The sequence below is a fragment of the Paracoccidioides lutzii genome, assembly GCF_000150705.2.
Source record: "Paracoccidioides lutzii Pb01 unplaced genomic scaffold supercont2.12, whole genome shotgun sequence".
In the NCBI taxonomy this organism is placed as follows: Eukaryota; Fungi; Ascomycota; class Eurotiomycetes; order Onygenales; family Ajellomycetaceae; genus Paracoccidioides; species Paracoccidioides lutzii.
The window spans coordinates 188,799-204,683 of record NW_015440958.1 but is presented as its reverse complement, the minus strand read 5'-3'; the positions used below and the strand labels follow the sequence as shown (position 1 = coordinate 204,683).

Here is a 15,885-nt window from a genome sequence, read left to right as displayed (position 1 = left end):
TTTTGAAATGAATAACACCTACTACTCTTAAAGATGTATGAGAATTTTTAGACTTTATCAATTTCTATAGATGATTTATCAGGGATTTTTCAAAGATCACAATCTCACTGACAATTCTTACATGCAAGAATGTTTCTTTTTTATGGATGAGCAAGGCTGAGGAAGCTTTTAAGTGTTTAAAATCAATGTTTATCTTCACTCCAATCCTGCTTTAATTTGACCCTGACTGTGAGACTATATTGAAAACAGACTTTTCAGGTTATGTCTCAGAAGAAGTGCTGCTACAATATGATGAGCAGAGCATTCTACACTCATGTGCCTTCTTCTCTCATAAGCATTCACCTGCAGAATGCAACTATGAGATTCATGATAAGAAGTTATTAGTGATAATTGAGTGTTTAAAGGAATAGGATACTGAGCTACAAAGTATAAAGGAATTCAATATCCTCACAGATCATAAGAATCTAGAATACTTCATGACTACATGCAGACTAAATGAAAGATAGCTATGTTGAATAGATATTCTCTATCAATTTAACTTCAGAATTGATTACTGGTCAGTTCTCATCTCAATCTTTTCTTCCCTTTCTCAAGCAATTCATCCTTGTTATATAGGAGGACTAGCCTCTAGTTCTTAGAGCTTAACCCTTTACAATAATGTACTACAGTATAATGAAAGACTAGTGATATTTGTTTAGAAAAAAAAACTCTGATAGCTGAGCTACTGCAGAAAATTTATAATCAAGCTTCAATAGCACATTCTGAAAAATGAAAGACTATGACTCTAATGCAATTATGCTATTGATGAATCACCTGGCAGATAGACATTTTACACTATACTTGAAACTATCATATATGTCAGATTAGTAAAATTCTAAAAAATAAAATTTCTGATTTATTAAAGTCATTATCAATATCAGAATAAACATGATAGCATATTGTAATAAACATTATAGATGTGCTGAAAAGTAAAACAGATTATAATATCATTTTGATTATAGTATATCAGCTAAGCAAGAGAACAGTCTTTATTTCTATCATCTAAGAAGTTACAGCCCAGGAGCTGATCTGACTATTCATTTAATTCTACTATTCATACAATGAGGTGTCTAACTCAATTATCTTTAACTGAGACTCTCAGTTCATATCAAGCTTTTGAGATGAGTTTACACAGATTCTAAGCATAAAACTAAAACTTTTAACAGCATATCACATATAAATTGATGGACAGATAAAAGTAATGAATCAATACATTATCATTCATCTTCATTTCTACATCAGTTATTATCAAAATGACTGAGATAATTGATTGCTCATTATAGATCACATCTTCACAGCTATTTCAAATGCTTTCACAGAGATCTTTCTTTTTCTCACAGCAAATGAATATGAACTCTGAATATCATTTGACTGACAATCACTAATAAAGAAATTAAACATAAATGAGAAAAGAAATTGAGAAGCAGCAAGAAACTTCATTTACTGAATAAGAAAGATCTGAAATCAGACAATTAAAGACATAAGAATAGCATAGAAACAGATGAAGAGACAGACTGACAAGCATTATCAAAAGTCTGATTTTATAGTAGAAGATTTTATTTATCTAATATTGAAATTATATAATATGAATTGATCAAATTGTAAACTGACAGAGCAGAATGTCAGTCTTTTTAAAATTCTGAAAAAGATGAGCAATGTTTACAAACTGAATCTCTCTGCAACAATGAAGATTCATTCAATCTTCTTATCAGATAAACTATGCAAAAACTTCATAGACTTTATATTTGATCAGACTATCAGATCACCAGACTCAATTGAAATAAACAGTGAGAATGAATGAAAAATAGATCATATACTGATCAGTTGAATAAGCTGAGGCAAGCTGCAATATCAGATGTATTGAATGAAATTTGATGAGAATTCTTTATAATATCTCACTTATAACTTTAAAGAATTATCATATACAATATGAGATTTCCATAATGCCAATCCTACTAAAGTCAGACCACTAAAATACCTAGATGAATGGATAAGAACATGAGAGACAGGCAGCTATCTGAAAGATGAAGATGATGACAATCTTCCAGCATGAGAGCATGTCTGTTTCTAGATCATGGGGTGATGTTAGACTCAGCACCAGGGCTAGGTTTATCTCCATCACATGACCACACCCCACATATAACCTAGTGAATTGGTCATGATCTGGTCACATGATCACATGAGCTGTTTATAATCTGAGCAGACCTTAACATTTTTTTTTTCTCATCAATTTTAAAATTTTGTTACATAGCAGTTAGCAACACAGAGAGTTTTCTTTTTATGCAGCTCACATTTACTCCCTAACAGTTGTTACAGTACAGCTGCTTGTATATGAATTAAGATTGATTTGTTTCACTATTTTTTAAAAATTGATCTATTCTGACCTTAATTATATTTGATTGCTCATGTTGATCAGATCTGATTTTCAATCATATCTGCTACAAATATTGATTCAATTCAATTCTTAATCACTTCTATATATTCAGTTACTTGTTCATTTTTTATTTTAATTTTTAGTTTAGTATTCTCATTGCAGCTATCTAATTAAATATATAAATTGAAGCTATTGTCTTGTTATCATCTTGACTTTAGTTAAGTTATAATATAATACTAAACTTCTCTTTTTCAAAAGTTCTGAAGATTTAGTAGACAAGTCTATATTTATATGTTTATATCTATATGAGCTTTTTAATGATTGTAATTATGCTGAATACTCACATCTATATCTATGTTTGAATCTAGATCTATATCAATATTGATATCTATATCTGTGTGAGTTCTTTAGTGATTGAAACTATGCTGAGTACTTAAAATCTTTATTAATTTTTGTCTTTTTTATCTTTATTATAAAAACTTCTTTTGCTATTCTTCATCAGAAATTTAAAAGTGATATTCAAAAGCTTCACAGTCAAAATCAACAGTTGCAGATTGAATATCAATCTTTACAGACTGCTCTAAACAGCTCTCAATCTCAATCTCAATTTTATTTAAAGCTTTTATTGTCAGACTCTAAAAAGTAAAAGTTTACTAATCAAATTCTAAAATTTGATACCTGGCTCCTCTTAATCAAAGTCAAACTATATGTTAATCAAACTGCTATTAAAGATCAAATTACTCAATTTTACTATGTCTACTTGAATCTAAATTCAAGTATATAAATAATAATTCTTTCCTAGCTAGCTCAAGCTAAAGAAACAGAAAATTAAGACTACAACTCTATTCTTAATTAATTTTCTCATGTATATAACAATTCAAATAAAATAATTGAAGTGAAAAACAAATGACATAGTCTAAAGTAGAGATCAAATAAATCTTTGACAGTCTATATTACTAAGTTTGAATATATTCTTTATGAGATCAGAGCTCAGAATTGATTAAATTCTTTAAAAATATCTCAATTTCATCAAGGCCTCAGTATATTAATTTGAAATTATTTAGTTAAGTAGCTAAATCTCTCTCAGATTTACAAGAAATTTTTATATATTATTTAGCAATTAGCTTTCAATTCTTCATATTCATTTACATCACAAGCTTACTTTGATCACTCTGATCACTCTGATCATCATGAATATTATGATTCTATAAATTTTAATCAGATTCAAGTTAATACTTTTGATCTTTTAGATGATTCTTCATCATATACCCTGTCAATTTCACTTTCTCAACAGGAAAAATTCTGTCAAAAAGGCTATTGTGTATACTGTGAATCTCATAATCATTGAGTTAAAGACTATCATTTCTATTCACATTTTTCTAAGTTTTATCATTGTTAAATTGTTAAAAAAATCTCAATCTTTAGGCAAGAATTCAATAATGACTCTGATATTAGTCAAATATAAAAGAAAATCTATAGGAATTTGATGAATAATGATCAAGGCAGTTAGTCTACTGATAAGCTTGATAAATTTTTATTTTACTTTTTTCTTTCTTCTAACATAGCTGTTTGAGAGCAAACACTCTTTTAAATCATAGAGTAATATTATAGTGTAGCTGCTTATATATGAATTAAGATTGATCCATCTCATTACTCTTTAAAAATTGATCTGTTCTGATCTGAATCATATTCAGTTGCTCATATTGAGCTGATCTGATCCTCAATTATATCTGCTGTAAAGGTTAATCTGATTCAATCTTCAACCACTTCTATATATTTGACTGCTCATTCATTTTTCATTTTAATTCTTAGTTTAATATTCTCATCGTAGCTGCCTAGTTAAATAGATGAATTGAAGCTGTTGTCTTGTTATCATCCTGACTCTAGTTGAGTCATGACAATAGTCAAAAATCAAAAAGAAGATGAAAGTTGATTCAAATACCTGATTTATTAATATAAAAAGAATTAAGAAGGCTCAAGAAAAAGCTGCTGCTTTAAACACTAAAAAACAACTACAGAAGCTGGAAAATGAGACTAAAAATGCAGCAGCAGCAGCAGCTTTGGCAGCAGGTCTGAAAGTCTGCATGTTTGAATGACAATTAGATTGAATTTGTAGTTAAATATTTACCCAAATAGGAAGAGTGGTTGCTTTGGATAGGGTGGTTGAAAAAGGGTCTGGTCGAAATATAGACCGGCTAGCTTAGTAGCCTGATCAAATTGGATAAAAAAAAATTCATTTTTACTGTTTTTTCACTGCTGGGAGGTCAATTAGAACCGCCTACATTCATTTATTGCCCAATTAGGTAATTGGTCCAGCTTCACGTTGTTCAGCTGGGTGGGGTGTGTTGTTGATCTTTCCTTTTTCTTTTCCGTAGATCGTTCCTCTTAATCTCCTTATACTAGCGTCACCCACACCGTAGTATAAATTAGATCAAATTGCTACGTATTCTCTTAGTATAGTAGGAGATATGAATATATACGGATATTACATTCGATAACTGTGAATTCCCAGAAATATATAAATACAGCCTTCCAACCCTCTGCTTTTCATCAAAAAATTCTCGTGAGAAGCAGCGTCCAGAAGCAACTTGAAACACGAGATATTTGTCTGAGCCAAATTCAAAAGATTAAATTCAGATCAAGCCTCCTCCCATCCTGGTTTAGCTACATTTTAGATCGCCCGCCTTCATACCTTTTTAGACAATGTCCCTACCTTTCCCCATACATCCTCCAGCTGGGATTCTCAGCGTTTTATTCGCTCATTGAAGATGGGTATCGATGCTGTTTTCCAAAATCATTACAAAAGCTTTAGCAAGGCTTATTTGGCAACAATATAATGAGCTAAATAAATAGCAACCTTCGGTGAGTGTTGAGGAAATTCTAACAGATTTTTGCCAGTGTTCGTGCAGGGATGACAGAGCCGTTGAACGCAGCAAATGACGAGCTGGAATTCATAAAATTCAGGCAACGAGTCGTCTAAAAGAGATTGACGACAAAAGCCGTAACTAACTAGTTAACTATAGGAGATGGAGGTTAGGTTGGATAATATGTCGTTTGCTAATTCCACATCTTTGCTTCCTACTCTATACTCTTTATTTCCTACGGTACCAGTTAATAATAACATGTTGAAGCTTGGCTCCTAACTGTTTATTTAATTAGTCTTTGGATTGATAGGTAGCTAAAGACTTTTAAACTGAAGACGGTAATTTGATCTCGATTCGATGCACGTAAATTAACTGTCAGGTCGGGAGGAGAGCTCTCTCGATACAATAAATACATTATCAATTCTTCTCTCTTCTTGCTCTCTTCATTCATTGTTATCAATAATAGTTTGTCTAATATCCCGCAGATTTTCTCAGGGCATTCTTTCCTATCATTGCTGTTCTCTACTTTTTCTTTTCGGGTTCTATTTCTACAACTTGATGTCATGTTTTTCAGCTGATAGTGGTTGACATTTCGAAAGCGGTTTCTATTTCCCGCATACCGTCTCTTAATTTTTTGTTGTTGGCCTATATTCTTGTAGACTACAACATGTCCTTCGGGTCGAAAGGTTTCTTTCTCATTTTCGGGTTTAATACGTTTAATTAATTCGAGCATGAGTTAGATGGTTATATACTTAAGCCCTTAAATTGGTCGCTCTTTCAATCCTTCAAAGGTCACATTTTTGAAGCTATTTTTACGTTGAGGTAACAAATAGCCTTTAGGCATCATAAAGGCTGTATTTAATATCCTAGACATGGATTTGGAAAAGGAGTTCAAGGTTTTCTGCACCTCTGTCGTTTCCACTGGGCAGCCATCCACAATTACCCTAGGGCTGGACAAATCATGCGATCCCAGATTCGATGGTTGCGGGCCCACCAAGGACGGCAGGCGCTGCTCCCGAGTTCCAAGATAGTTGTGCTTGTTCTTGAGATAATCGTGAATGAGGTCTAGGGCAAGGGATACTGGCGGTTGGGAAACTGAATCACTCGAGGGTAAGCGGACAACTTGATTTGGCCAATCGACGCAGTGATAACCAATGCGACGAAGTTCCCAAGGTTCGCGTAGTTAAGGAAAACAATCATAATTTCAACTTGGTGGTCGCCTTAATGGGCTAAACAGACAGTAATCCACTATTGAAATTCAACCAATAGTTGGTTTGCAAAGGCCACACCAGCAGTGCCCAGAAGAGATAGAGGAAACTGAGGTTGATTGTGGAATTTGTGGGACGGTCAAGCAGTTAAGTAGTTCAGGGGTTGGATGGCGCCTGGATGTCAATCTAACTCAATTTACATTATCCTCAAGTAGGCTTGATTCTTAAGGTCATGAGGTGTGAATCATGGAGAGTTTTCATAGTATCTGTATTCATCAGAAAACTGTCAGCACCACCGTTCAGGTCATTTTCAAATGATTGGTAATTTCCCCCCTAAACTCTATTAAATAATTTGCATACGCCGTCGCTATCTCTAGGACGAGAAGTGAAAAGGAATCTAGAGATACAATACAAGTATGCTTGAGAAATGGGGATCGGAAGAATATATTAGGAATTTTCTTGGATATACCCATCATGAAAAAACGCAAGATGTCCTGTTTCCCCTTTTTGTCCCCCAATTTGCCTCAGTTCAAAGGATCATCAGGCTGTGCACCGAACCATAGCGACAGCTAGGTTAACCTCACCAGTAAACGCTGTCCTGTATTTTTCAATTAGGCGGTCGTTGGCGCATCTTTAGCTTTTTGCGAGGGCTCAGTCACCGGCTCATCTAAAATACCACGCTGCCCGAGCAAACATATTGCCTGCATTACTCGTCGATCTTCCTCTTCTTTTTCGCGGCTTACAAGCTATGTATTCTATTAGTAAAAATTTTAAATTTGTTATAATTTGATCAGACAGAGAGGTGACTTATAGCACATATAAAAGAACAACTTGAACTGACCGTCTGGAACAACGTTTTCCTCCCCGTCTTTTCGTGGATAGAAGCGGGAGGTTTGGATGCAACTTTGGCTTTATCTGAAACTTCGTGGAGGAATTTACACTTATTGCCTCGTCGACAATCGCCTGTTTTAGCAAATTGACGACAGAGGTTCTTTGGCTGCCGGGTTAGTGGAAGGACGCGATCAGGATGCTCTCTACGGGAAGTTGCTTGCTCGGGCTCCAAGGATGAAGAGTCGCTATCTTCATCAGATGATTCTGAATCGCTCGAGGAGCTTTCATCGTCAGAATCGTATTCATCGCCCGAGGAAGATGATAAGGAGGGCACATTGTCGATGACTTCTGGATTAGATGGGATGCTCTTATCGCTTATCGCATCTAAAGGGGTATTCGTGTTTGTGGCTGAGGATCCCTCAGTCATGTCGGCATTTTCAGAGGCTATATTAGTGAAATTGGTTACAGCGGGGTCTGTGATGGTAGCCTGGGGGTAATTTTCATTTTCCTTTTCAGGCGTTAATGTTGATGATTCTTGCTGAGACTTCTCGATATCCATGTGATCACCGATATGGTTGTTTCCTGTTTTGATAGGCTCGGACTCTTGCGCTGTAGTATCAGGGTATTCAGGTATAGGCGCAAATTCCATCACGGAAGAAGGTTCGGTATGGGTTTTGGGCTCTCCTTCATGAACTCCATTAATCTGCTGCGCCTTCGATGCTTCAGCCCAGAGTCTCGCTTTCTCCGCATCCGCTTCAGCTCTAGCGACACGTTTCTCTTCCTTCATGAGCTTCCGTCGAAGCTTTTCTGCCTTCAACTTTGCTTTAGCGGCAGCATCTGCAGGATCAAGTGGCAGTTGTTCTTCCTTTAAAGCCTTCTTTTCCAATTTATCTTTCTCCTTCTTGGCTCTAGCTTCCTTTTGAAGTCGTCTTGTTTCTTCCCGCTCCGCACTTTTCTGCTGCCTCAGAGCATTTTCTCTTGCCCGTTTGGCATCTTTAGCTTCCCTTGAGGCTTTCTTTTGCTTTTCTGCTTCCTTCAAACGCTCCTCTATCCTTGCCTTGGTTGGGTATCTCTTTTTGCGCTCCTCGATCCAGGCCGCAATATCGCTAGGCGATTGTAATGACGATGTTTGTCCTTTGTAAGTAAATTTAAGTTCGCCTGTGGCGACAGTTTGCGAAAGTTTTGCCTCCTCATCAACGTCATCCTCCTCCTCGCTTGATTCATGCTCTTCAGTTTTGGGAGTGAGCCCAAGTTGATTATACTTTCTTTTCTTCTTTTTATGTTTCTTGGTAGCGTCCACTGAGGGTGGAGGTTTTGACGGAAGCGGATTTCCAAAGCTTGGGACCTGGAGTGGAGCGGGTGGTTTTGAGTTAAGCGCTTGCGATGTGCCAAATGCACTGGAGTGCGGGCGCTTACTGCCCCGATTCACAAATTTGTCACCACGGCTAAACCGGTTTGTTGAGGGAAATAAATTATATTCCTGGGATTGCCGGGGCCCATGGCACTCATGGGACTGGCGTGGTGAGTAGTGGGATTTTGAGTCACGCATATCGGGATAAGAGTAGTTTGGGGTTCTTGGGTCTGGAGGAGGGTAGAACGGGGTTTGGTTGGCACTTTCAAAACCCCAGCGCATGGGAGGGCTTATTATAAGAGATCGTGGATGGTGATTAGGTGACGGGCCATGCCGTGGAACCGGGGGAGGTTGGGTATATCCAGGGGGATGCGTCGTAGGACGACGGGCCGGGTAAGGAGCAGGCAACGGTTGGTGATATGCATTGTGCGGAGACGGTAGGTGTGAAGGAGGGGCATGAGTGTAAGCAGCAACAGCAGAGTAATTTGGTTGACCTTGCGGAGGAGGGTAATGCAGAGGCGCTTGGGGGCTAAAATGAGGAGAAGGGTTATTCGAAGCGTGAGGGTGAGGGTGAGCACCATATCCGCTACCGCCGCCAGTAGTGAAATTCATACTATGAGGAGGGCCATGGCTAGGCCCCCCCGAATGGCTGCCTCTGCCACTCCTATGCGCACTGCCCCTCCCGCGGCCTCGCTGATAGCCCCCTGTACCCCGACCTCTCTGGTTCTGGCCGTATGGTGTTGGCGCTGGGAATCCAGGTGTACCAGTTTGGGGAGGCGGCGGAGGGGGAGGGGGAAATGAAAAACCACTAGAACTCATAGTATAAGACGGATTGGTAATAGTGAACTAAGCACAGAAATGCGGCAGAAAGGTCTCCATCTTTCAAAGGCCCATTACGGCTGGTGAAGATGTGGTCGTTATTATCTGTCGTCATCTCACTCATTTGATGTTAATTAAAACAGTTCTCAAATGTTTCAAGGGCAATACGTTGATCCGCTCCGGCGACAGCGTAGGATTAATTAGGTAAACCGATAGTTAGTCAGTTAGCGGTCCACGTGAAAACTATCTAGCTAACTAAATCGGGAGCTTCGAAATTAAGCAAGACGAGGATGAAGATGAGCTGATATTCTCTCTTTCTTTCTTTTTTTCTTTTCTTTTCTTTCTTTTTTTTTTTTTTTTGTATGTGTGTGTTTTCTATCAATTTTCATCTTTTCTGTCTGACAGATCATGGATTTATGATTTGGGTTGCCTTTCGATCATTGTCGTTCATGCGTTTGTACCGCTGAAACCTCTCTCCTGCTGCAAAGAAAAAAAGGCTGTGGAAATGAAGAGGATTGAGCACTTGATAGATTTCCCAACTTTCGTTATCCGGTGATATTTCCGTGCCGATAGCACCATGTTTATTCTCGTACGTTCGAGATTTGATACAACGGATAGATATTATTTGTCATATTTCTATTTGTGGACTACTAATACTAGATGTTGTTTTTAGACAACTATTTCCGACCTAGTCCAAATTTCTCCCGAAGACTTTTCAAAACTGAGTGCAGTTGCGATTGAGGATAATATCAACGAGAAGTATGCAAACAAGGTATTAAGTGTCATTCCATCCATTCTTCGTTGAGAGATTCCATATGCTAATCCGCTCCCCAGGTCGTCCAAAACGTCGGCCTATGCATTGGATTTTACGACTTGCTCGAGGCATCTGATGGCTTAATTGGTCATGGCACTGGCCTGGTCAATGTTAATGGTATGCATGAATATACAGCGTGCAAATCGAACCAATGTGTTGTACATTCAACTTATTTGGACTGATATTTGAACCAGTTAAATTTCGATTAATTGTCTTTCGTCCCTTCAAGGGCGAGATTATCCTGGGCAAGATCACCAGTGGTACTGAGAATGGCATCAGAAGTGCGTTCTGAGTTTCTCCTTAAATAAAATCATTGAAATTTTTCTCTATTGACGGAAGGACCATCATCAAAACAGTCAGCGTTGAATTTTTCAATGACATTTTCATCCCTCCCAGTCTCTTGCTAGACGGTGCTAGATTGTATGTTTTTTCTCTTCTTCTTAACTGTTCAATACCCAAACCATCTCACAAGTTAGGATTTTATTTTTAACTCATATTCTTTCTCTCATTTTTACAGCGACTTCACCGATCAAGTTTGGATCTGGGATAACGGAGAAGGCGCTGTTTTTTACTTTGACATAGGTGAGACGGTGCGTTTTCGAGTCGAGGCGGAGGAGTGGCACGATCTGGTCCCTGATGGCCCTGATGCTCAGCAAGGGGAGTCTGTGGTGGAGAAGAAACCGCCTTATTCAATTATTGTATGTTTCTCTTGCTTTACGCCCTCGTTTACTTTTTCTTCCAATTTCTGCCAATGTCTGTATGATTTCTTGGACACTGTTCTGGCTAACCCATACAAACCAAATAGGGATCTATGCAAATTGCGGGTCTTGGGCTTGTTTCTTGGTGGTCCTAATGTTGTTCTCTGAAGATGAAGTTAAGACAAGAACTCGACTAAAAGATACCCAAAATATTCCCATCCCATCTGCAGGTGATAGTGGTTTTCTTTTTTTCCACCTATATTATTGAAATGTTTGTTCACCTAGAAAATTTCCTGTATGGTTAAGTCTCTACCTGTATTACCTACGAGCCATACGTTTATGCAACGCAATTCTCTCAATGATATATTTATTTGGAATGTGAAATATCCTTAAACCACCAGGTTCGCCCTCGCCCACTCCTCTGCCATCAACGCATGAATCCCCTTCCGAAAATATTTCGTCCTCTCCAAATCCCACGCAACTCCTTTCCCCTCCCCAAAAATCGCGTAATATTTCAACAGAGCATTACCCTGGTCCTTCTCCAGCGCTTTCAACGCTTCTTGAGTCGTTAAAGCCGATCTCTCCACTTCTTCCTAGTAATCTTCTCCACCAACTCTGCCACAAACGCATAACTAACGGTATCCCACCGATAAAAACGGGCGCATTGCCACCAACCACACCATCATCCCCAAACGCATTCTCCGCCGTCAATTTCCCAATATCCTCCGGCGCCGTGAGTGATTCGATTCTCCCAGCTACCCAACGCCCGAACTTTTGCATTCTTTCTTTCCCCGCCCCCAAACTCACAACTCCGAACCCAGCATCAAACAAGAAACTCGTGAACTCCCCTTCAACACCACTGTTGGAGGAGAGCGGAGAGGTCTGGTTATGGGGATGAGATGCTGGATGGACGGAGGAGGAGGAGGAGGAGGAGGGAAATGGAGGCTTTGTTATGGGCGCGGGAAGGGTGTTGGAGAAGTGAGGTAAGGACGGCGGTGCCGAGTTCACCAGCGCCCAAGACGAGGATGTTGATGAGAGCAATTGTGTAAAGTGTGTAGGTGTGGTATAGAAGGCGAAAAGGGAGGGTTATTTGCGGAGTTTTATGGGAGAATGTTGGTGGATTGGAGTAATGAAATCATTCAAGGGAATGCTGATGCCCTTGTAATTATATATTTTCTGACTAGTCCCTTTTTGTTCCTTCTTTTGATCTATTTCTAAGCATATGGGGGTGCAGTGGTCCTTGGGCAACTCCGCAAGTGCATGGGTTTTTCGGATGTCTAATATCTAAATACAGAACCCTGGAGACCCACTGATTAAAAGTAATTATTCTGCAAAGTAGGTAGAGGCATAGCTAACTGGTTCCGCGGCAGATATTGTCAATTATGAACGATCAATTATGTTTTGACCTTCATCAGGTTCGTCCCTCTGTAGCATGTTGGGGGTTTATTCTGTAGAGTATTCGTTTTGTTGGCAGCATCAGTCAGCACGCAAGAACGCATCTCGAAAATTTGGCCTACATGTACATACCCTTGCATCGAGAGGATCACCCAGAAGAGCATATCTGCATAACATGATCTCGATATCGCCAAACCATTGCAGCGATGAATGGATTCTTCTGGACAAACATCCCGATCTCATAAGTGAGCATGACGTCGCCACCTCAGTAACCTAGTTGTGGAAGTATTATTAATAGCCGCACCACCGTTGTTAAGAACCTCAGTCAGCAGCCGTAGTCAGTAGTCACCATCGGAGTTGCGATGCTCTCTCTGATTGGAGTCTGCCGCCGTTGCAACAAGCTATTGGTGCAGGGCTCACTGGCATTGAGCAGAGAGGTTGGCTTCAAAGTCCCGAACCAGTGTCCAGCAGGGGAAGATGCATATCTAGTAATGTGTATTATGGCACCAGGGGAACGCTGTCTGGTGTCTGGGTGGCGGGTGTGGTTTGTATTTTGCTGCGTGTTTGCTCTTCTTTGCTCCTAGGAGTTGCTGGATATTTTGGTGCAAAAAAATGGGTTTAACTACCTATTTCGATCCTTGTATGTACGTTGCTGTTTTCTGTTCGGCATTTGAAGATTCCCCATGACATCAAAAATCCTCCTCTCATGGTTGAGATCATAATTACCCAAAAATAGCCGAGAGTTCCAAGATTTGAATCGACAATGCTGGCGAATGATGGCGTGCATTTGTTGTTTTATGAATCTGGAATCCAATCACCCAGAAAATACGGAGTATATTTTCTCTTGTTCCGTTTTGTCGCAGCGTCATCAGAGAGAACTGAGCGCAACACACGATAGGCATTTATAAACGTAGAGAACAATCCCCTTCAGGATACGCTTCAGTTCACATATATTTGGAAAATATTCCTTTCATTCCTCCCAATTCCACCAGAGAATTCCATCCTACTGCCCCCGCCTATTTGTTTTTGGTATCCCGTCGTCCGGCCAGAGTTACTCTCTGCAAACCTCTCTTTTTCCTCTCCGTCTCCCCCAAATTCTCAAACGCGAAACGACAAAACCCCAACTTCAACCCGCAAATTCTTCCCTATCCTCCTACGGTCGAATACTGTCGTCGAACAGCGTGACGATTTACAGAAACAGTCACAAGGCACACAACTATGACAGCCGGTATCACCTCAGAGTCCCTTTCCGAGCGGGATGGCGGACCCATTGAGACACCCCTCCGAGCTCCCTCCCCCATCCACCAATTCGGCACATTAGCAGTGCATGCGGGTGCGCACATAGATCCCACAACTGGTGCTGTAATTTCGCCGGTAAGAGAGATGCACCTTCTGCAAACATGCCCCCGGTGTTACGGGATGAGAAATTAACGTCTTCCGTCTAGATCTCCCTTTCTACAACCTTTGCCCAAGTCGGTGTTGGAAAACCCTTAGGGCAGTACGAATATATAAGAAGCGCAAACCCAAACAGGTCCGTAGACCGGCCAATTTAACCCCCAATTTTATCCTCTTTGTTCACGGACGGGCTGGCACTGACAATTGGACTCAATTTGATAATACAGAGACAACTTTGAGCAAGCTGTAGCGGCCCTCGAACACGCCCGATATTCCCTGGCCTTCTCTTCCGGCTCTGCAACCACAGCTGTCATTCTCCAGTCCCTTGCTGCCGGATCTCATGTCATATCAGTCTCCGATGTATATGGCGGAACCCATCGATACTTCACCAAGGTCGCCTCTGCCCACGGCGTGCAAGTCACATTTTCCCCTAGCATTGAAATCGACGTTGCAGATCTGATCCGGCCCAACGACACCAAATTGATCTGGATCGAGACCCCATCGAACCCAACCCTTAGTCTTGTTGATATCAGAAAAGTAGCCACCGTAGCTCACCAGCACGGCATCAAGGTCGTCGTCGACAATACATTCCTAAGCCCATACATCCAAAACCCCCTCGACCTCGGTGCGGACATCGTCATGCATTCTGTCACCAAATACATCAACGGACACTCCGTGAGCACTTAGCCCTAAATGCTCAATTCCCTTCTTCATATATATATATATATATATATAAACTTTCTAACAGACTCGACAGGACGTCCTCATGGGTGTTGCCGCCTTCAACTCCCCCTCACTTCACGAGCGCCTTTCCTTCCTCCAAAACGCCATAGGCGCCGTCCCTTCCGCCTTCGACTGCTGGCTCGCCCACCGGGGTCTGAAAACTCTCCACCTGCGTGCCCGCGAAGCCTCCAAGAACGCCAAAGCAATCGCCACAGCCCTCGAAGCCTCCCCGCACGTCATCGCCGTCAACTACCCGGGCATTAAGTCGCACCCGCACCGCGAAATCGCCCTCAAGCAGCACCGCGACGGCATGGGCGGTGGCATGCTCAGCTTTCGCATCAAGGGTGGTGTGACGGCGGCTGAACGCTTCTGCCAGGAGACGAAGGTGTTTGTGCTTGCGGAGAGCTTGGGGGGTGTTGAGTCGCTGGTTGAGGTGCCGGGGAGCATGACACATGCAGGCATCCCGAGGGAGCAGAGGGATGCGGCCGGGGTGTTTGACGATTTGGTGAGGGTTAGTTGTGGGATTGAGGATAGTGCAGATTTGTTGGAGGATGTTATGCAGGCGTTGGAGAAGGCGGTTGCTGCTGCACAGATTAAATAACGATTCAGCGAGGGGGGGGGGTGTGAGCCTCTTCTTCTTCTTCTTCTTCTTCTTCTTCTTCTTCTTCTTCTTCTTCTTCTTCTTTTTGGCTTGCTATTTTTATTTCCGAGGATTCCACTGAACTTCACCGACAGTCCCACGCTCATCAATTTCCTTTATTTAATTTTCTCTATTGTGTCTTGATGCTGTTCTTGGCTCGCAGCAGAGCTACAAGGAGATGCCCTGTTGTCTCCTATTTCCCCCAATATATTACTAGACTAATTCTCTTTGGATGTGGCAGGTATGAATATACACCCTTATCTGGCGGCCCGATATCTTATTTATATTTGGAAACATCTCACTGGACTGTTGGTCTTCGGTATTTTGCTTGCCATTCCATTTCACAGCGAAATATATCTCGACCATTTGCATGTCCTATATAAAGTTCGATAAAAAGGTTTCAACCTCCTCCATTCTTTACTGGTCATTTTCACCAGAAAGTTTTACCTTCTTTTGCTCCATGCTTCAACAAAATATAGATGTATATATGAAGTGCGGTTAATCCATGTCCATTCAACGGTTCTTCTGCGAATAATAAATACAATTCGTTTCTAATCCATCGATACGGGGTTTGTTGATCGAGAATTAATATCCTCGTTTGATTCAATTCGCAAAGTAGTCCCTAACACTTCATAACAATCACCATTTTTCTCTCGACAGCCTCCACGGATTAAGTGAAATGATCCGGGGAAAGGTCCACGTCGATTGTCTCGCTCTCGGATTCACATCTGCAT

General features: G+C 40.6%; 4 protein-coding genes across 4 annotated transcripts; 2 read left to right on the top strand and 2 right to left on the bottom strand.

Moving 5' to 3' along the window:
- Positions 1–7,096: 7,096 nt before the first annotated feature.
- PAAG_04704 (CCCH zinc finger protein) lies at positions 7,097–9,486 on the bottom strand (the record flags this gene model as incomplete). Its single annotated transcript, XM_002793129.2, has 2 exons — positions 7,097–7,231; positions 7,327–9,486. The coding sequence occupies 2 exons, from the start codon at positions 9,484–9,486 to the stop codon at positions 7,097–7,099; spliced, it is 2,295 nt and encodes a 764-aa protein (XP_002793175.1).
- A 577-nt stretch (positions 9,487–10,063) lies between these two features.
- On the top strand, positions 10,064–11,153 carry PAAG_04703 (DNA-directed RNA polymerase III subunit 22.9 kDa polypeptide; the record flags this gene model as incomplete). The annotated part of the gene is made up of 7 exons (XM_002793128.2): positions 10,064–10,075; positions 10,160–10,258; positions 10,321–10,417; positions 10,495–10,581; positions 10,657–10,720; positions 10,818–10,998; positions 11,106–11,153. The coding sequence occupies 7 exons, from the start codon at positions 10,064–10,066 to the stop codon at positions 11,151–11,153; spliced, it is 588 nt and encodes a 195-aa protein (XP_002793174.1).
- Positions 11,154–11,387: 234 nt separating this feature from the next.
- PAAG_04702 (hypothetical protein) lies at positions 11,388–11,778 on the bottom strand (the record flags this gene model as incomplete). Its single annotated transcript, XM_015845344.1, has 2 exons — positions 11,388–11,554; positions 11,625–11,778. 2 exons carry the CDS (start codon positions 11,776–11,778, stop codon positions 11,388–11,390), a joined length of 321 nt encoding a protein of 106 aa, XP_015699570.1.
- Positions 11,779–13,611: 1,833 nt separating this feature from the next.
- Positions 13,612–15,112, top strand: PAAG_04701 (cystathionine gamma-lyase; the record flags this gene model as incomplete). The annotated part of the gene is made up of 4 exons (XM_002793126.2): positions 13,612–13,767; positions 13,839–13,924; positions 14,016–14,463; positions 14,546–15,112. The coding sequence occupies 4 exons, from the start codon at positions 13,612–13,614 to the stop codon at positions 15,110–15,112; spliced, it is 1,257 nt and encodes a 418-aa protein (XP_002793172.1).
- Between the last annotated feature and the right edge of the window lie 773 nt (positions 15,113–15,885).